The 19,456-nt window shown below is 34.9% G+C and overlaps 2 protein-coding genes across 2 annotated transcripts; one reads left to right on the forward strand and one right to left on the reverse strand.

Moving 5' to 3' along the window:
- The first annotated feature begins 1,158 nt into the window (after positions 1-1,158).
- Positions 1,159-3,266, forward strand: LOC128553242 (39S ribosomal protein L11, mitochondrial-like). The gene is made up of 4 exons (XM_053534368.1): positions 1,159-1,215; positions 1,503-1,598; positions 2,341-2,431; positions 2,915-3,266. Exons 1-4 carry the CDS (start codon positions 1,159-1,161, stop codon positions 3,175-3,177), a joined length of 507 nt encoding a protein of 168 aa, XP_053390343.1. The 3' UTR covers positions 3,178-3,266.
- Positions 3,267-15,350: 12,084 nt separating this feature from the next.
- On the reverse strand, positions 15,351-19,050 carry LOC128553241 (ribosomal RNA processing protein 36 homolog). The gene is made up of 4 exons (XM_053534367.1): positions 18,950-19,050; positions 18,487-18,561; positions 15,953-16,070; positions 15,351-15,528 (listed from the first exon to the last, which is right to left on the reverse strand). Exons 1-4 carry the CDS (start codon positions 18,995-18,997, stop codon positions 15,383-15,385), a joined length of 387 nt encoding a protein of 128 aa, XP_053390342.1. The 5' UTR covers positions 18,998-19,050; the 3' UTR covers positions 15,351-15,382.
- Between the last annotated feature and the right edge of the window lie 406 nt (positions 19,051-19,456).

Here is a 19,456-nt window from a genome sequence, read left to right on the forward strand (position 1 = left end):
TTGGAACCACTGCCTTACCCTTGCATGATCGTAAGAGGCGACTAATAGGGTCTTAACACTTGGTTTTGCTGTAACTGTGATTCCAGCAGGTGTAGAAATTTTGATTCCATACCTCATGTTTTTATTTCGATGTAAATGAGATGTGAAACCAAAATTTGTAGTCCTGTTTGGCGCCATATAACCTATACTGTGTTGGTGCGCCGTAAAACCCAAATAATAAAAAAAAAAAAAAAAAAGGTTAATTTTGATGCATTTTCACTATATCTCTGTTATTACAGAGAGGATTTGATTCAAACTAAAACTAGTTGTTCAGCAGCATCATTCACATCATATAACACAAGTTAAAGTTTTGGTGCATTTTCACTCTATCTCAGTTATTACTAAATGGATTTGATTCAAACTTAAAGTAGTTGTTACACATCATCACCCACATCACATGACACAAGGTGCATCACTCTTACACCAGTATTTCATGAATTATGCCCCCTTTTTGCTTAGAATTATACTTATTTAATGTTTTGATAACTTTATCTCTCCTAATACTTAATTCTTTTGACACAAACATAAGCTATTGTCCAATACCTTCATCCATATTGGAGTCATTAAACACTCCAGTGACTGCTCCAGCTTCCTCAGATGTGCCCACTTTCACTATCCAGCATCGAAACATTTGAGCACGCTGTCTCCTGTGACAGCTCTTGTTTAGATTTGCATTATTAACATATGCCGTATAACATAATATTTATGCAAAAGGTATAGTCTAGTTTCTTGTACAATGTAGGTTAGCAAATGGTTTAAGAATGTATTCAATTTGAAATTCGTTCTTCTGAGGTTGCAAGTTTAAGTTTGAATGGTCTTAAGACATCATATCTATCATAAATTCATAATTAATGTGTATATGGTCCTCTTTGGCTTAATGATTGATGTCGCAGATTTTGACTGATTTGCCCCACACCACTGTGGGAACAAAACAACAGTTGGAATGTTGAATGAAGCTATCTGGGTGGTTTATGGGAGTCTGCAAATCTCATAACATAAAGTTGTGTAGTTTTGACTTATACCACAAAATGAATCCCCAAAGATAACCTCAAGGGAAAACAGTGCAACTGCCTGATCCATGTTCATTACGGAGCTTAAAGTTCTGTATCTGGACAAAGGATGGCAGATAATCACAATCATTATGTTATTTTTAAAAGAGTGGTAGACAGGGATCAGGTCTTAATGATGATATAGTAGCTTATCTGTTGTGGCATTTGTACTAAAGTGGGAGAATCTTCTGAAATAAGTTGCTGAGTACTCACAGTGTACATACCTGTAATATATAATAGAAACTCATTGACAATGAGCATGTTGTTTTGAGCAAGACATTTTTAAAACCTGGTTACTCTGCTTTAGTAACGACTATTTGTGATTAACATTCTATTAGGCAAACTGACTACCCACTGAATATATAGTGAAGTATTATAGGCTTATCTATAAATTTTTTTTTTTATACCTTGCAGAGAGGAATACAGATCGGACCATTCTGCAAACAGTTCAATGACCAAACAAATGACATAAAACCAGGGATACCAATACCTACCTATGTGAAACTGAATGTAAGTGAATACCAATACCTACCTATGTGAAACTGAATGTAAGTGAATACCAATACCTACCTATGTGAAGCTGAATGTAAGTGAATACCAGTACCTACCTATGTGAAACTGAATGTAAGTGTATACCAATACCTACCTATGTGAAGCTGAATGTAAGTGAATACCAATACCTACCTATGTGAAGCTGAATATAAGTGTATACCAGTACCTACCTATGTGAAACTGAATGTAAGTGCTGAATGTAAGTGTATACCAGTACCTACCTATGTGAAACTGAATGTAAGTGCTGAATGTAAGTGAATACCAATACCTACCTATGTGAAGCTGAATGTAAGTGAATACCAATACCTACCTATGTGAAGCTGAATGTAAGTGAATACCAATACCTACCTATGTGAAGCTGAATGTAAGTGACTACCAATACCTACCTATGTGAAGCTGAATGTAAGTGAATACCAATACCTACCTATGTGAAGCTGAATGTTAGAGAATACCAATACCTACCTATGTGAAGCTGATTTGCTTAATTAGTTTTATCAGCTTGGATGAAATTTAAGTCTGAAAGTTATCTAAGGATAACATAGTTAACTGATAGCTGATTTTAAGTATTAGATCATTATTGTATTTTGTACATACATTACTTTTGAATGAGAGTTTAACAACAATATTTCATAGCATAAGAGCTATTTTTACGTTACAAATGTATTCCTTAATTTAAACAGCTTTTGTTGTATAATTGCAGCCAGATCGATCTATCAGTATAACTATACATAAACCTCCAACATCATATTTTCTAAAGATGGCAGCTGGTGCAAGAAAAGGAACCATAGGAAGTATGCATAATTTATGTATCTTTGCAGTTTTTCTTTTGAAATCAACTTGCGATCCATGCAGGTTGATTATGGTATGCACAGTTCGCAATTCAGTCAGAAAATTGTCAGTGAACACCCCTTTGATGAATTGATACTGTCCAAATTGAGTGATGGACCAATCTATTTTAGAAATTTAGCTGGATAAGGGCTAATATCTCCACTGCAGAAAATGTTTTATGTACAAAGCTATTAACCTAGAAATAGTGTGCGACAATGAAATGTGATATTGCTTTTAGTGGGTAACTATTTATCTACCCAAAATTTAAATCCCTACAAGCAATTTTTGAAACAAATAAAAATTCCAAGTGTCCCTTCAAATATTTTGATGAATTCTGTCATAACAACTTTTATGTAGTGTGCACAAATATGTAGTGAAAAATGACTGCCGGAAGGAATACAAATTTTGAAAAGCGATAACTTTTTTACTGTTATTTGCATTTGCAGGAGATGATGTAGCAGGCAAAATATCTTTAAAGCATGTCTATGAAATAGCAAAGATAAAGATACAAGACCCACAGAACCGGGGAAATACATTACAAGATGTGTGTAAACAAGTGATTGGGACAGCTCATTCTGTTGGCATCCAAGTTGTGAAATCTCTGGACCCAGAAGAGTATGCTGAATTTTTAGAGGAAAGAGAAGAAAGACTTCAACAGTTTGAAATAGAATTAGAGGAAGTTAGGAAATCAAAGTTGTTACGATTGTAGCACAAAGTGATTGTGTTTTGTATGTGTTTATAGAAATTCTGATTAACTATATCTGTATCTGTATTGTGCTAAATAAATATTTAGTGCTATGTTTTAGTTTGTGTGATATTTTGGAGATATTTATGAAAACAGTAAGGAACAACAGAACTATGTCTTGTCTATGGGTGATGTGGCAAACAAAATATTCAGAGAAGCTTCTAGGATTGGAGTGTTTTTATCTTGCACCATCCTCCAAAACCCAAAAATTACTAAAATTATGATTATCACAGAGGAGTTGCCAATATGAATAATCAGTAGCAATTTTTAATAGTCTTGATAAAAACATACACACACTTAGCCTGTTTTACAAACATTCACAAGTGTCGTATTCTGTATAATGTTAGATATTTTTTCAATCAGAACTAAAATCGGATAATGAAGAGGTTAAAAAAACTATATAGGAAGTCCTAGAAACACCTAGCTGAAGTTCTTGTCATAGTAGCCATGGTAAAGCCATCTGAACATTTTCTGAATTTTAATTATAGACCATTTGAGCTAAAATCTTGCATCCCAATCGAAGTTTTTTCGATTTTTTTTTTACAGCACTGCCCATGCTACATATAAAATGTAAAGTTTCTTCGAATTGCTCAGCAGAATTATTCTAAACCTTAATTTTAGCTATGTTAAGATGTAGCCTCCTCACAATGTCATGGATTTACTAGATGAATGCTTTTTCCAGGTTAGCATGTTTATAATTAGCAACAAAGTTTGAAGGAAGTGACGACGCAATTGCTCTTTTGCAGTAAATGTCATGCAAATAACTGCACCATTGTACATGTACATTATTGACAATTTCCTCAAATAACTGCACCATTGTGCATTATTGACACTTTCCTCAGAATTGTTTCGTTTTGCTTTAAAGTGTAAAAAAAAAAGTCCTCCAGTGAAAATGCCCTTTGAAAATTGGTTTTTGGGTTTAACATGGTCGGTAGAACCCACACAGGGCCCTTTTCTATTAAAGGTTTATATTTTAGCAGTTTCCCTGCTAAAAAGGGGGGGAAAATTAAAAGTTACCAGTGCGTATCTTAAATGGAAAAAAAGGGTTTTCATTATAGATGTACATCAGTTTAGAGCATTTAATAGGGTTTTTAATTTATTTTCATTTGCAAGTACATTGGGTTATATTACCTGTTATCTTGAAACTTTGATACTGTAAAAGCGCATATTTTCCGTTTTTGGGTCAAAATTTTGGAAATTAAAATTTTTTTGAGAATGTTGTGGGGTTTTTAATTTTAAAGCAAAAATTAAAAATTATTTTTTTCCAAATTGAATTTGAATTTTTTAAGGGGGTTGAATATTTTATGAGGATTTTTTTTTTGGGCGGTTTTTGGGCCCTTGCTTTTAATAGGGTTTAGCAAAAATTAAATTTCTCATAAAATTTTCTGTTTTTTCGTACAAAATCTAAAGGGGGAAACTTTTTGGGTACATTTTAAACAAAAGATAAATTTTTTTAAGTAGGGCTTTTTTTAAAATTTACTTTTTTTTTTTTTAAAATTGTATTTTCCCTGTTAGAAATTCATGGGCATTCTGTGCAAATTTCCCTGCACTTTGTTTTTTTAAAATTTACTGATGTGTCATTCAAAAGCTGAAAAAATGAAGACGTAGTACATGATTTTTAAAAAAGGAGTGATTTGCGGGAAAAAAAAGGGTGCAGTACATTAAAATTTTTAAAATTAACCCTGAAATTTAAAATTTTGTTTTGTCCCCTTTCATTAAAATTTTCCCTTTTTGAAAAGTAATTAAGTTAAAAAATTGGGGGAAAATTTAAAAAAATATTCAAGATAGGGGTTACAGTTCTTTTTGAAATTATAAAAAATAAAAAACAAAAAAGGAGATATCTCTTTTTTCCCCTTTAACATATTTATCTTCTGGTCTTTTTGCTTTGAAACTTCCGGCATGGCCCAATCTATTCTTTTATCAATTTTCGTTTAAGCATTAAAACAAAAGGGAAAATGTGTTTAAAAAAAAAATTTTAAGTTTTAAACTTTACTAGATCCCTCAGCATCACCGAGATTTTTTTTTTTTGGCTCCAGAGTTCACATCAAAAAGTTTCCATATTAGCAAATTTTACCAATGTCAAAGTCCCACTGGAAGAATTGTCTTTTGTTTTAGGGTCAGTGACTCGAAGGTAAAGGCAGGTGAACCAAATTTTAAACGTTGCCATTACGCTTCTACCATTTCCCTTTTTTTGAGTGCTAGGGGGGTTTTTTTTTCCATGCTGTCTCAAGATTTAAAAAAACACTCCCTTTTATTTTGGAAAGTAATTGGGTCATTTTTTTTGACAATTTTTGATATTACGCAAAAATTTTCCCAAAGATTTAAAAAATTTTGTCATACTTTTTTAAGTCAAAATAGTATTTTTAAATAAATGCCCAATTCCCCATGTGTAGCAAAAACTGTTCCCTGGGAAAAGATAAGAGGGAATACCCCCGTTTGGAGAGTGTTTACTCCACCCGGCAAATGGTTGCCCTTTTCCGCCCCCGCATTTGGTTAAAGTTTTGATGCACTTTTCTTTATCCTGTAATTATTGATGGATTTTTTAAAACTTGAAGTAGTTTTTCCCTCATGATAACCCACACCAAATGGCCAAGGGCCTTAACTCTTGCACCAATTTTTTTTTTGGAATTTCCCCCCTTTTTGACTTAAAAATTTCGGGGTTAAAGTTTTGGTGCACTTTCCTCTATCTCATTTAAAATTTACAAAATGGATTTGATTCTTATTTAAAATAGTTGTTTACATCTTGACACAAGGCCCAAACTTTTGGAACCAATTTTAAATAAATTTATGCTCTTTTTTACTTAGAATTTCGGGTTTAAAAGTTTTGGTGCCCCTTTTTTTTTTTTTTTTTTTACTCTATCTTTGTTAGTACTAAATGGATTTTATTTTGTTCCCCCCCAGGGGGGAGACATATTGTTTTTGCCCTTTTCCGTTTTCCTTTCACTTTTTCTTTCCGATAAATTTAACGGAAGAATATTTAAACCTAAAAACCTTCAAACTTCTTGGGGCAGGGTTAGGGAAAGTGGGACGCCCCCTTATTGTTTTTGGGGTCATCCACCCAAAGGTCAGGTCACGGGGGGCCGGGAAACAGGGAAAAACCCTTTTCCCGGTTTCAATAACTTGAAAACCCACTTCGACCCAGAATGTTAAAACTTCAAAGGTTGATTGATCTTTGCAGATAGAGGCCCCTATAAAATTTTGGGGGCCCATTTCTTTTTAAAGGGTAAAGGTTTCACGGGGGCCCGGGGAACAGGGAAAAAAACCAAATTTCCAATCAAAAAACTTGAAAAAACCCCCTTGACCCGAATTTTAAAACTTCAAAGAGGTTTGGACATGTAGTTTAAACCCTTTGATTTTGGGGTCACGTATTAAAGTTAAAGGGGTCACAGGGGCCTTTAACAGGGAAAAACCCTTTTCCCATTCAGTAATTAAAAACCTTTTGACCAGAATGTTGCAACTTCATAGGTTTTTTGGGGACATGCAGAGTAGATGACCCCCTTTTAATTTTTAAGGTCAATCTTTTTAAACTTAAGGTTTTTCAGTAGACAAAAAAAGGGAAACCCCCTTTCCGTCAGTAAATTGAGAACCCCCTTTGACTTAGAACCTTCAAACTTCATAGATTGATGGAACTTAAAGTGTAGATGACCTTAACATTTTTTGGGTCACTTAAAGGGAAGGGGCAAGGTCACAGGGGCCCGACATAGAAAGGTCTTTCCGTCCCGTAACTTGGGAAAATACTTTTATTTCCGAAAGTTGAAAAATTAATAAAGGGTGATTTGGGCATGCAGAGTAGATGACCCTTATTTATTTTGGGGGGCACTCGATCTAGGTAAGGTCAAAAGGGGCCCCCGAACATTGAAAACTGTTTCCAATTCATTAAATTGGGAACCCTAGGTTTAGAAAAGTTGAAAAAATTTGTGGGATAAATTTGGGAAATGCCAAAATTGATGATCCCCATTGCAGCCAAACCCTCAAAGACTTTTTTACTTTCGCTCCTGTTCCCCCCTATTGGGCGTCTTTCCTAACGATTGTGCATTGGGGGGGACATGCGCTTTTCTACAAAAAAAAAAACTCTTCTGTTCAAACTTGAAAAAAGGGTTTTTCCACATCTCAATCACTTTTTATAGCAGAAGGGCCATAAATGTTTTCACCAATTTTTAAAGAATTTCCCCCTTTTTTCTTATAAATTTTATGGAAACTTTTTGTTGTTTGCTCTACTCAGTTATTACTAAAAGGGGGTTTTATTCAAAATTAAAATATTTTACCACCCTTTTCACCCCCAAACATATGACACAAGGCCCCAAAATTGGGGACCAATTTTTTTAAGAATAATGCCCCTTTTTTTTTTGAATTTAAGGTTAATTTGATGATTTTCACTATATTTTCGTAATTTCAGAGGTTTTTATTCAAACTTAAAAAAGTTGTTCGCCCCTTTTTTTAACCCTTATATAACACAAGGACCATAAAAATCTAGCACCCGTATTTCATGAATTTTCCCCCCTTTTGGGCTTAGAATTTTCAGGGTTAAAAATTTTTGGGGCATTTCACTTATCTCAGTTATTAATAAATTGATTTAATTTTAAACTGAAAGTTGTTTTTACACATCATCACCCCCCTTTGTAGGGCAAAAGGTGTGGGCACTCCTGAACAATTTTTCATGAAAATTTTGCCCCTTTTTGCTTTGGGAAATTTTCTTACTTAAAGTTTTGATAACTTATCTTTATTTTCTTTTTTACTTAATTTTTTGCCCAAAAAAGGGTTTTTGTTTCCCAAAACTTTTATCCCCTTGGGGTCATTAAAAAATCAGTGACCCGCTCCAAACTTCCTCAGATGTGCCCATTTTTCCCCTAAACCAGCATCAAAAAGTCGGGCGCGCTATCTTCCTTTCGGTTTAGTCTTTTTAAAAATTTTTGTTTGGGGGCCCTAAAAGGGGGGTAAATTGAAAAACTTGGAAAAGGGCATAGAAGGATGTTTCAGCTGTTTCAAAAACTTGAGTCCTTATACTTGAGGGTTTTGCACACCCATTCCTAAAGGGATTTCAAAAGTTTAGTTAATTGTTTCACTGAAAGATTTTGAAAATGCTCAAAGGAAAAAAGTCACGGTATTTTGATTAAATTCCCTCATTTGTTAAATTTACTCCCGTCGGACAAACCCCTAAGTAAAAAATTTTATCTGAAAAATACGCCGATTTTTTCCAGACTGGCCAAATTTTTATCTGGCCCAAAAAAAAATTAAATGAAAGCTTTGAAGACATTTTTCCTAATGCTATGTAAGAGGGGTCCTTAATATTTTTTTTTTTTAAGGGTATCCCGAAAGCTAGTTTTTTGCCCCGAAGATGGGCATATTAAAATCGCACTGTCCGTCAGTCTTTTGCAAAATTTTTGTCCAGGCTGTAATCTGCCCTCCATACAGGGACTTTTAAATAATTGGGTTAAAAGTTCACCATAATGAGGTCTATGTTTTCGTATGCAAGACCAGACCACTGTTCCAAGATCAAAGGTCAAAATAAGAGGTCAAAGGTTAAAAAGGGTCTGTTTCATGTCCCGGGATAACCCCTGCCCTCATGAAGGGGGTTTTGAAATAACTTTTTGGGGTTTAAAAGTTAACCAAAAGAGTCGAAAGTGTCATTTGAAAGACCCCGGCCCCAGCTCCCGGGTCAAGGTCACACTTAGAAGTAAAATTTAAAAATGGTTGTTTTCGTTTTCTTGTTTTTAAATTGCCAAATCTTAAGGGGTTTGAAAAATAATTTTTAAAATAAATTTATAACCCTTTGAGGAGGTGTTTTCGTGCTTATGACCTGGGTCTTCAGGTCAAGGTCACCCAAAAAGATTATACCTTCCCATTCTGGATTTAAATTTTTGGGAGAAAATTGGATGTTTTGGGGGCTTTTGTCCCAATTTGTGACAGTTTATTTCTACATGTTATGTAATGGTATTCCCGAATGTGTGTAAAAGGGTATCCTGAAAGGCCAAAAGTTAAAGGAAAAAATTTTAAAATTAAAATTCCCCCCTTTTTTTTTTTTAAAAAATTTTTTTAACCCCCCCCCCCTTTTTTTAAATTTTTTTTTGGGTTTAAAATATCCTGAATTTAAAATTTAAGGGTATCCGAATGCTATTTAAGGGGGATAAGGTTTCTTTAAAGCGAATAAAAATTTTAATGAATGCTAAATTTTTTGGGGATAAGGTTCTCTTGAAAGCCCAATTTAAAAAAAATCCTGAATGTATTTTTTAAAGGGGCATAAGGTTTTTCCCGGGTTGTTAATAAAGGGATTTTGACTGCTTTATAAAAGGGATGATGAATGCTGTGTTAAAAACTTTCACAAAATTTTGTCATTTCGGGTTGGGTAAAATTATTAGGAAAGGGGCGGAGATTTCTTATCAAGAACCCTTTAAGAAAGGGGTACGGGTTTTGGGAAACAAAATCAACTTGGGGAAAAAAAAAATGAAAAAATCAAAGCTCTTAATGATTGAAAAGTGGAGAAATCAAACTCGGAAGTAATAAAGGGGATGGGAAAAAAACAAAGTTCAGCCTACATAGGAAAAAAATGGGAAACGGAAAATCAGAAAGTATTCTGACAGTAAATTTCTTAAAACCGGTGAGCGAATGGTTTTACATTGAGTGTTTTAAGTAATATAAACTTTGTTTCATTACTACTTTTTTTTATTCTACTTTTTTTTCATTGTTAATGCTACTCTTATTTGTATGGATCGATTTGAGAAAAACTGGAAAAACTGTGATTTACTTATTGTTGGTACCCCTAAATCCATAACCCGATTTTTCTCGATTTATTCCCTGTAAAAGGGCTAGGAAAAAACTATTCTTTATTTACAGGGGCTACAACGATGGCAGGGTAAAAATTCATTCGGTTTTTAATCATTCTGTAAAATCTTTTGGGAAGAAATGTAATTTTTCCCAGGAAAATGGCCTTAAATAACTTTGGGCCTTTTTAAAAATTTTAAAAAAAAAATTTTTTTCAAAATTTTTTATTGTAATATGTTGTTAGTATGCCTACTAAGATGTTCTGAAAGTCATTTGAATCAAGCAATTTTATCTTTTAAATGTATGACCTAAAGTAGCTGGAAATGAAAAATAGGCCTAGTACCCTGTAAAAATCGTTGCAGAACTTTGGTACATTATAATTTCATCAAAATGACAGCAAGTGTTTTGGTTAAAAGATCATTATTGGGAAAGGGATATGTGAAGTTTCATTTGGTTTTGTCAAAGATGTAGGAGCTTGTTGAGAACCATTAACACAGGGTCTACGATAATGACAGGCATGTAGCAATAGCTCCCCATACGTCTATTACATTCAGCTAAAAATGCGAAATTACATCTCCGAGACATTAACCTTTAAAAGTAGAGGTATTTGTTTTATGTGTCACTTATAACCTTGTTTTAGGAAAATACAAGTATAAACTAATATTATAATTCCTTGACGAGTTCCTGAGTTATTGAGCAGACATGAAACAGACCATATTAACCTTTGACTTTAATGTGTAACCTTAATCTTTGAGCTAATGGCCTGGGTGTTGCACATGACCCATTTTCTTGTTCTGGTGGATACTTGTGCCATGTTATTTAAACATCAAACCCAAGCATGGAAATGTTACTGACCACACAGAAAACCTTAAAACTTTTAACTCAAAATGTGATACTGACCTTCAAGGGGTCTGGGCCTTGCCCACGACATTTTGTTACGGGGAACATTTAGTCAAGGAATATTTAAATGCCTTGATGAGTTGCAGTGTTTTAGACAAGAAACAAACCTGTTAACCTTTAACTAGAAGTGTTACCTTTATCTTTAAAGTATAAGGTTAGGTCTTTCATATGACATGCCATATTGATGTAGTTACATTTAAGCGGTCTTTTGAAAATAGGCACTTGCCTTTGGAAGTTATAGCGCAAAGACAAACAAGAGGACCATGATGGTCCTGAATCGCTCACCTATCCCCACATGACCCAGTGTTGAACTGAGTATGACATCGTTATTTCTATTATTTGACATACTGACCTAGTTTTTGAGCACATGTTACCTAGATATCATCAAGATAAAAAATTCTGACCATGAAGATCATTTGAAAAATATGGCCTCTAGAGAGGTCACAAGGTTTTTCTATTATTTGACCTAATGACCTAGTTTTTGAAGGCACGTGACCCACTTTTAAATTTGACCTAGATATCATCAAGGTGAACATTCTCACCAATTTTCATGAAGATCTTGTGAAAAATATGGCCTCTAGAGAGGTCACAAGGTTTTTCTATTTTTCGACCTACTGACCTAGTTTTTGACCGCACATGACCCAGTTATGAACCTGACCTAGATATCATCAAGCTAAACATTCTCACCAATTTTCATGAAGATCCATTGAAAAATATGGCCTCTAGAGAGGTCACAAGGTTTTCCTATTATTTGACCTAATGACCTAGTTTTTGAAGACACGTGACCCACTTTTAAATTTGACCTAGATATCATCAAGGTGAACATTCTCACCAATTTTCATGAAGATCTCGTGAAAAATATGGCCTCTAGAGAGGTCACAAGGTTTTTCTATTTTTCGACCTACTGACCTAGTTTTTGACCGCACATGACCCAGTTATGAACCTGACCTAGATATCATCAAGCTGAACATTCTCACCAATTTTCATGAAGATCCATTGAGAAATATGGCCTCTAGAGAGGTCACAAGGTTTTTCTATTTTTAGACCTACTGACCTAGTTTTTGACCCCACGTGACCCAGTTTCGAACCTGACCTAGATATCATCAAGGTGAACATCTGACCAATATTCATGAAGATCTCATGAAAAATATGGCCTCTAGAGAGGTCACAAGGTTTTTCTATTTTTAGATCTACTGACCTAGTTTTTAACCCCACGTGACCCAGTTTCAAATCTGATTTAGATATCATCAAGGTAAACATTCTGACCAATTTTCATGAAGATCCATTGAAAAATATGGCCTCTAGAGAGGTCACAAGGTTTTTCTATTTTTAGACCTACTGACCTAGTTTTTGACCGCACGTGACCCAGTTTTGAACTTGACCTAGATATCATCAAGCTGAACATTCTGACCAATTTTCATGAAGATCCATTGAGAAATATGGCCTCTAGAGAGGTCACAAGGTTTTTCTATTTTTAGACCGACTGACCTAGTTTTTGAACCTACATGACCCAGTATCGAACTTGACCTAGATATCATCAAGGTGAACATTCTGACCAATATTCATGAAGATCTCATGAAAAATATGGCCTCTAGAGAGGTCACAAGGTTTTTCTATTTTTAGATCTACTGACCTACTTTTTAACCCCACGTGACCCAGTTTCGAACTTGACCTAGATATCATCAAGCTGAACATTCTGACCAATTTTCATGAAGATCCATTGAAAAATATGGCCTCTAGAGAGGTCACAAGGTTTTTCTATTTTTAGATCTAATGACCTAGTTTTTGACCCCACGTGACCCAGTTTCGAACTTGACCTAGATATCATCAAGGTGAACATTCTGACCAATATTCATGAAGATCTCATGAAAAATATGGCCTCTAGAGAGGTCACAAGGTTTTCCTATTTTTAGACCTACTGACCTAGTTTTTGACCCCACGTGACCCAGTTTCGAACTTGACCTAGATATTATCAAGGTGAACATTCTGACCAATTTTCATGAAGATCTTGTGAAATATATGGCCTCTAGAGAGGTCACAAGGTTTTTCTATTTTTAGACCTACTGACCTAGTTTTTGATGGCACGTGACCCAGTTTCGAACTTGACCTAGATATCATCAAGGTGAACATTCTGACCAACTTTCATAAAGATCCCATGAAAAATGTGACCTCTAGAGTGGTCACAAGCAAAAGTTTACGGACGGACGGACGCACGCACGCACGGACGGACGACGGACGACGGACGCCGCGCGATCACAAAAGCTCACCTTGTCACTTTGTGACAGGTGAGCTAAAAAAGTCCCAAAACTGATTTTAGAAAAAATATGCTAGTGATAGCTCTAATATAAACTGATTTATTTTTTCGAACAGGCACTTACAGTACTGGTACTGTAGCGTTCCATGCCACAATAGACACAAATACAGGCTGGCCTTACGCAGTATCTCATCTAACAGTTGGTCAAGTTATTGTCTTCGACTCTGTAAAACTCAATGTAGGCGGAGGATACCACCAATCTACTGGATTGTTTATTGCACCAACTCCAGGAATATATATGTTTTCAGCTTCTGTGATGACCAAAAGAGAAATTTCATTAAATATTGTGAAGAATGGTGTTCCTTTGGCTGGTGTGTTTGCTGCTAGCAGACAACAGGGCTCTGTTACTATAGTTACTGAACTGAAAGTTGGTGATGAAATGCTAGTTAGAGTACAGAGTCCAAATGATGCATATATTTGGGGTGATAGGCTCACAAGCTTTTCCGGAAGTTTGATACAATCTGTTTCTTTAATCTTATGTTATATTGATTTATATGAGTTACCGGTATGTCATACAAATTTAGAATTTTCACAAATGGCAATATTTTCAAAAGGGAGATGATTAATTTTTGACCAACTCTGTGACTATGGACTCTGATATGGCATAGGTATCCATCTCTAGATGTTTGTAATAAAACTGTCAACCCGAACACAAAGTTGTAAAAACAGTAAGACATTAGCCATTGTTCAAAATATTACTTCAGCTCAAATTACAGAACATGGATTGGCTTTTCAAAACATTTCACGTGCTAATGGTTATATGGTTGTGCATTTTGAAAATCTTAATGATAGAAGTATACTGTTTCTAAACCAGTTATAACAAACATGTCAGTATTTTAAGAAGAGTTTTGGCCTGAATACTCTTACTTGGAAATTTATTTGTCACCAGATTTTGCAATAGTTACATATCTGAGGATTTTATCACAAAAAGGCTTTTAGTATTTTTGTATGTGCAAAAATTCATATATCGGTAAACATAGTGGTGGAGGAAATTTATCAAAATTTCAGCTGAAAACAGCACATCTAATTCTGGCACATTACATTCTTCTTGTCAAAGGAATAAAAGAGTGCATTGTTCTGCTCGAGCATCAAGCCTTATTTAGATTATCTGTAGTTAATAGGATCCAAAATCATTCTTTCCAGTGTTGTAAATATTAATGAGGTGACTGTTCTGTCTGCACCAGGTTTTATTTAGAACAGTCTGCAAATGTTCTCAATATTCCAGAACACTATTCTTTTCCACTCTACTGACTTAGTGTGCAGAATGTTTGGATAAGTCAAAGGGAAATATGGCCTAAGGGTGGTGTGTGTTTCTGTAAGAGTGGTTCCCTATGCCGAGTGTAAGTTTGGCAATCTAAGACAATTATTGGCTATGTCTTAAAATTTGCCAATAAAACAGTTCTTTTTTCCAGAAATAAATTACAAAGTTTGAGAACTACTGTTTTATATTATTATTATTACTACTACTACTACTACTAGAAGGACCCAAATGCCTAATAACAGTACCACAGATTCATTAAGTATTGCCATTAATATAACCAGTTGAACCTTGACTGGAGAAATATTTTTTTCTTTCTTCTAACTTTTCAAAAGCACTGGTTTCAAACATAATAGCATGTGAACAGTACTAGAATTTTAAATTAAATCTTTCCTCTGTGTTTTAACAAAATTCAAACCATCTGCAGAGCAATATATTCCCAAAGTATGACCTTTGACCTCTAAGTGTGACCTTGACCTTGAAGCAAGCCATCCGAAACATGCACTCTACACGTCTTAACGTGGTGAACATTTGTGCTAAGTTTCTTTAAAATCCTTTAAGCAGTTCAAGAGTTACAGAGCGGACACTAAACAAGCTCATATGACCTTTGACCCCAAAGTGTGACCTTGACCTTGAAGCGAGCCATCACAAAATGAGCTCTGCACGTTGCCTTGATGTGGTGAACATTTGTGTCAAGTTTCTTCTAAATCCTTCAAGAGGTTTAAGAGTTACAGAGTGGACACCAAATTGCTGACAGACGGACGGATGGACACCAGCATCATCACATAATATGTCCTTTTGGGCGTTTATAATGAAGTTTGTGACTGACAGACTGACAGTTTAATGCAAGTATATTGTTCACCATCAAACAGCACTAAGACACCAAAAACAAAATAAAATTCAAAACTGAATGTATGATGTATTGAATAATGACTATTTCACATAAATCTCTGATGTCTTCCTGGTAACTTTTTCTTCTCCTTTTGTGCATTCTTTTTCAGTCTCTTACTCATGTACTGATCCACTTTCCCTGATTTCTGTAACTCCTTGTATTTCTCTGCAAGCTCTAGTTTCTTCTTTTCAGCTGCAATATGATTGGTAATTGAACATGTATGAAATAATGGTATTCATGAAGTCATATCTATCAGTAAGTATGAAATATGTAAGTAGCAAACATTATCTTTTTTATTAAACTCTAACAACAGTAAATAAATTATATGCATATAGTAATTTATTGACATACTTTTCCCAATATGCTTGCCATATTTAGTCATCTGCTTTTTACGTAATATAAGAATCTTCCACTGTTTGTATATGCTGACTGGAATATCCCACTTAAGAGTAGCAGTTTAGATTAAAATGAAACTCTCATGAAATCTCAAAATTATAAAACTTTAGTTTGAAGACCAGTCTCCAAATACAGCTTTGCCATTAGTCAATTTCAAGACTGAGCTCAAAGTCAACCAATCTGATCAATGAGTAGTGAGACTGGTCTCTATGTAACTTACATTTCTTTAGGAAGTAAGGTGTCTTTCCATCTTTCACCAACTGTTTCTCTTTCTCCTTCCACTGTTGTTCCATTTCCATTCTATGTCTCTTTTTCTGCTCTATCTGCTCCTGTTGATTCTATTTAAAGAAGAAAATATAAAATTTATGAAATAAAATCTGCGTAAAATGCCTTTATATTCACAATTTTGTTCAAAATAGCCCACCTAAGGCTAGCTTAGCAGGACCCGCATGTCTCAAATAACAGATGATGTGTTCACACAATAACTTTACCAAAACACTCATGCCCTATAGATGCAGTTTGTGTCACTCCTTAAAAGATGATACCTATTTGTGGTTGGCACGATAAGAAGAGGCTAGAAATTCATTCAAGAAGTCGTATGAAAGCTATGGTGGAGTTTTGTTCAAAATGGAACTAAATCATAATATGAACAGATCTTTGATATTTCAGAATATTTACCCAATATGTAATTGGCCTTGATTTTTTTTTATATATATAATAGCTGTAAACAATAAATAAAACAAGCATTACTCTTAAAACTTATAACTGTTGTCTCAATAAATCAGTTTTGATTATCATTATATCTTATTATTATGACAAACACTATTAAATCATAATTTAACCATCCCCCATTTTAACAAGTGAATGAAGTATTGCCATGCAATACAAACTCCCCTACTGGAAGGCACCTAATTTTCTCTACTGCAGTATAACATAATGAACTGATATCTGTCAATGATGTGTAAACAATATTGTACTACATATACAATATGTTATAACAACACTCTTGGATTAAAATGTGCATATATAAAAACCCACAGTTGTTTTCATATTGAATTTTTTTGGCTGATTATAAAAATGTTATCATGTAGTTATTTATAGTAACAACAAAGGGAAATTAATCTTTAAAAAAAAAAAAAATAAAATAATAATATAAGTCCACAAGAAACTCTTTACCAGGTAGAGATAGGTCAAATACACCTAAAAATTGGATGTAACCTGCATGCTGTACCCCAGAAAAGTGGTCTCGATTTTTCTCTACCGCCAGTAATAAAAAAGTTACAATAAAATCTATTTATAGTAAAACAAAGGGACGTAATTCTAAAACATAGGGTGCCTCATGGTGGTGAACATTTGGTCCAAGTTACATCAAAATCCCTCCATGCATGAAGAAGAAATGTTCCGTACAAAGTCACTCTTGAATTTGACCTTTGACCTCTAAATATGACCTTGACCTTAGACCTAGGGACCTGGTTCTTGCGCATGACATGTTGTCTCATCCAGGGGAATATTTGTGCCAACTGATATCTAAATCCTGCTCTGCATGACAAAGTTATAGACGGACAGGAAAAAAATCCTCTTGACCTTTGATCTCAGTGTGACCTTGACCTTTAAGCTAGGGTACTGGGTGTTGCGCATGACATGTCGTCTCATCATGGGACACATTTGTGCCAAATAATATTAAAATCCCTTCATGGATGGCAGAGTTATGGACGAGACAGGAAAAAAACTCTGTTGACCTTTGACCCCAATTGTGACCTTGACCCTTTTAGCTAGGGGTCCGGAATTTGCGCATGACACGTCGTCTCATCATGGGGAACACTTGTGCTAAGTGATATTAAAATCCCTTAATGAATGTCAGAGTTATGGACCGGACACGAAACAGACCCTGTTCATGCTATGTTAAACATTGACTGCTAAGTGTGACCTTGACCTTTGAGCTAGGGGTCTGAAAGTTGTGCATGACACATCGTCTTTTATGAGGTACATTTGTGCAAAGTAATATTAAAATCCCTTCATAGATGGGAGAGTTATGGACCGGACAGGAAAAAAGCCTTGTTGACCTTTGACCTCCAATTGTGACCTTGACCTTTAAGCTAGGGGTCCAGGTTTTGCGCATGACATGTCTACTCATGGGGAACATTTGTGCCAAGTAATATTAAAATCTCTTCATGGATGGGAGAGTTATGGACCGGACAGGAAAAAAGCCCTTCACCTTTGAGCTAGGGGTCCGGGTTTTGCGTATGACACGTTGTCTCATCATGGGGAACATTTGTGCCAAGTAATATTAAAATCCCTTCATGGATGACAGAGTTATGGACTGGACACGAAATTGCGGACGGACGAATGACGGAATGACAGAATGACGGAAAGAACGGAATGACGGAAAGTGCATTCCTATAGTCCCCGAAACTGGTTTTCAACCAGTAGGGGACTAATAATACGCCATGATAGGGAATAAGCAATTGAGCCGCACCGTTTAAAAAAACCAACATAGTGCATTTGCGACCAGCATGGACCCAGACCAGCCTGCGCATCTGTGCAGTCTTGTCAGGATCCATGCTGTTCGCTAACAGTTTCTCTCATTGCAATAGGCTTTGAAAGCCAACAGCATGGATCCTGACCAGACTGCACGGATGCACAGGCTGGTCTGGATCCATGCTGGTCGCAAATGCACTATGCTGGTTTTCTTATTGTGCCGCTCAATTGAAGTATTCTACTGTTTCTGTGTTTGAAGACATGGGCAATACTTACCATTCTATTGAGCAATTTTGCCAGTTCTTTCTTCTTGTCTTCATCTTTGGTCTTCTTCATCTTTTTCTGCACAAGCTATTAATACAAATTACAAAACATGTTTATTCCAATGAAAACATATCTCAAGATTTACTGCAAAACTTGAACTATGAAATTTTCTAAACTTTAGGCTGTCTCAAAAATTTCAAAACTTGTGAAGGTTGGGTCTATAATGATTTCATTACTAAGCTTATCCTACAAATAAATTTGTCAGCTCTCAGCTGGTTTCAATGGTGTTTGCATTTAAGTTTTTATAGATTTTGACTACTAACATTTACGTGCAGTTAGATGCAGTTGCTTGCAGTTATGTGTAATTACAATAGATATGTGCAGTTACATGTACTTAAATGAAATTAAGTGAATCAAACTAGCTAAGAAAATGACTTTAGGAAAAAGAAAATGAATATAATTCTTTCATTCTTACCAATTTCTCTTTACTTTTAACATCATTAAGAAAAGAGTAATTTTTCATAAAGTGTTTGTCCTGGAAAATTTTCCAGATAAATCATCAAATCTTGGATCACGTCTAACCTGAAAATACAATTTGGGTGATAATTCATATAAAATGTGTATTTCTTAAATTTAACATAGTATACCATTGCATCAAGCTTAAGGTTTCTCAACAAGGGTGAAAAAAAATTTTTTGGAAAGGACGACAGAAAAATAATTAGTACATGATTTACTTTAAAGCTCATTTATTTGATCAGTTTAAAGTAAATTACACTTTAACACTATTTTTATAGGTGTAATGACTGTCAGTTAACATAACTAGTGTTCCTGGGTTTAGTATTTTAACTTATAACAAGAGCTGTCCGTAAGACAGCCAAGCTCGACTATTCGAAATATTGTCACAGAAGCAGGAAATTATTACCCAAAATGTTAAATATCAAAAGAGTTTAAGTTCGAAAGGGGACATAATTTGACCAAAATA

This window comes from Mercenaria mercenaria, unplaced genomic scaffold, assembly GCF_021730395.1.
Source record: "Mercenaria mercenaria strain notata unplaced genomic scaffold, MADL_Memer_1 contig_3620, whole genome shotgun sequence".
Lineage (NCBI taxonomy): Eukaryota > Metazoa > Mollusca > Bivalvia > Venerida > Veneridae > Mercenaria > Mercenaria mercenaria.

Excerpts from the sequence above, each read along its gene's own strand:
- LOC128553242 (XM_053534368.1), top strand. The coding sequence starts at position 1,159 with ATGGCAGATAATCACAATCATTATGTTATTTTTAAAAGAGTGGTAGAC. Across the intron at positions 1,216-1,502 it reads GAGTGGTAGACAGGGATCAG|AGAGGAATACAGATCGGACC; the intron begins GTCTTAATGATG and ends TATACCTTGCAG. Across the intron at positions 1,599-2,340 it reads CTACCTATGTGAAACTGAAT|CCAGATCGATCTATCAGTAT; the intron begins GTAAGTGAATAC and ends GTATAATTGCAG.
- LOC128553241 (XM_053534367.1), bottom strand. The coding sequence starts at position 18,997 with ATGAAAAATTACTCTTTTCTTAATGATGTTAAAAGTAAAGAGAAATTG. Across the intron at positions 18,562-18,949 it reads TTAAAAGTAAAGAGAAATTG|CTTGTGCAGAAAAAGATGAA; the intron begins GTAAGAATGAAA and ends TTGTATTAATAG. Across the intron at positions 15,529-15,952 it reads ACCTTACTTCCTAAAGAAAT|CTGAAAAGAAGAAACTAGAG; the intron begins GTAAGTTACATA and ends ATCATATTGCAG.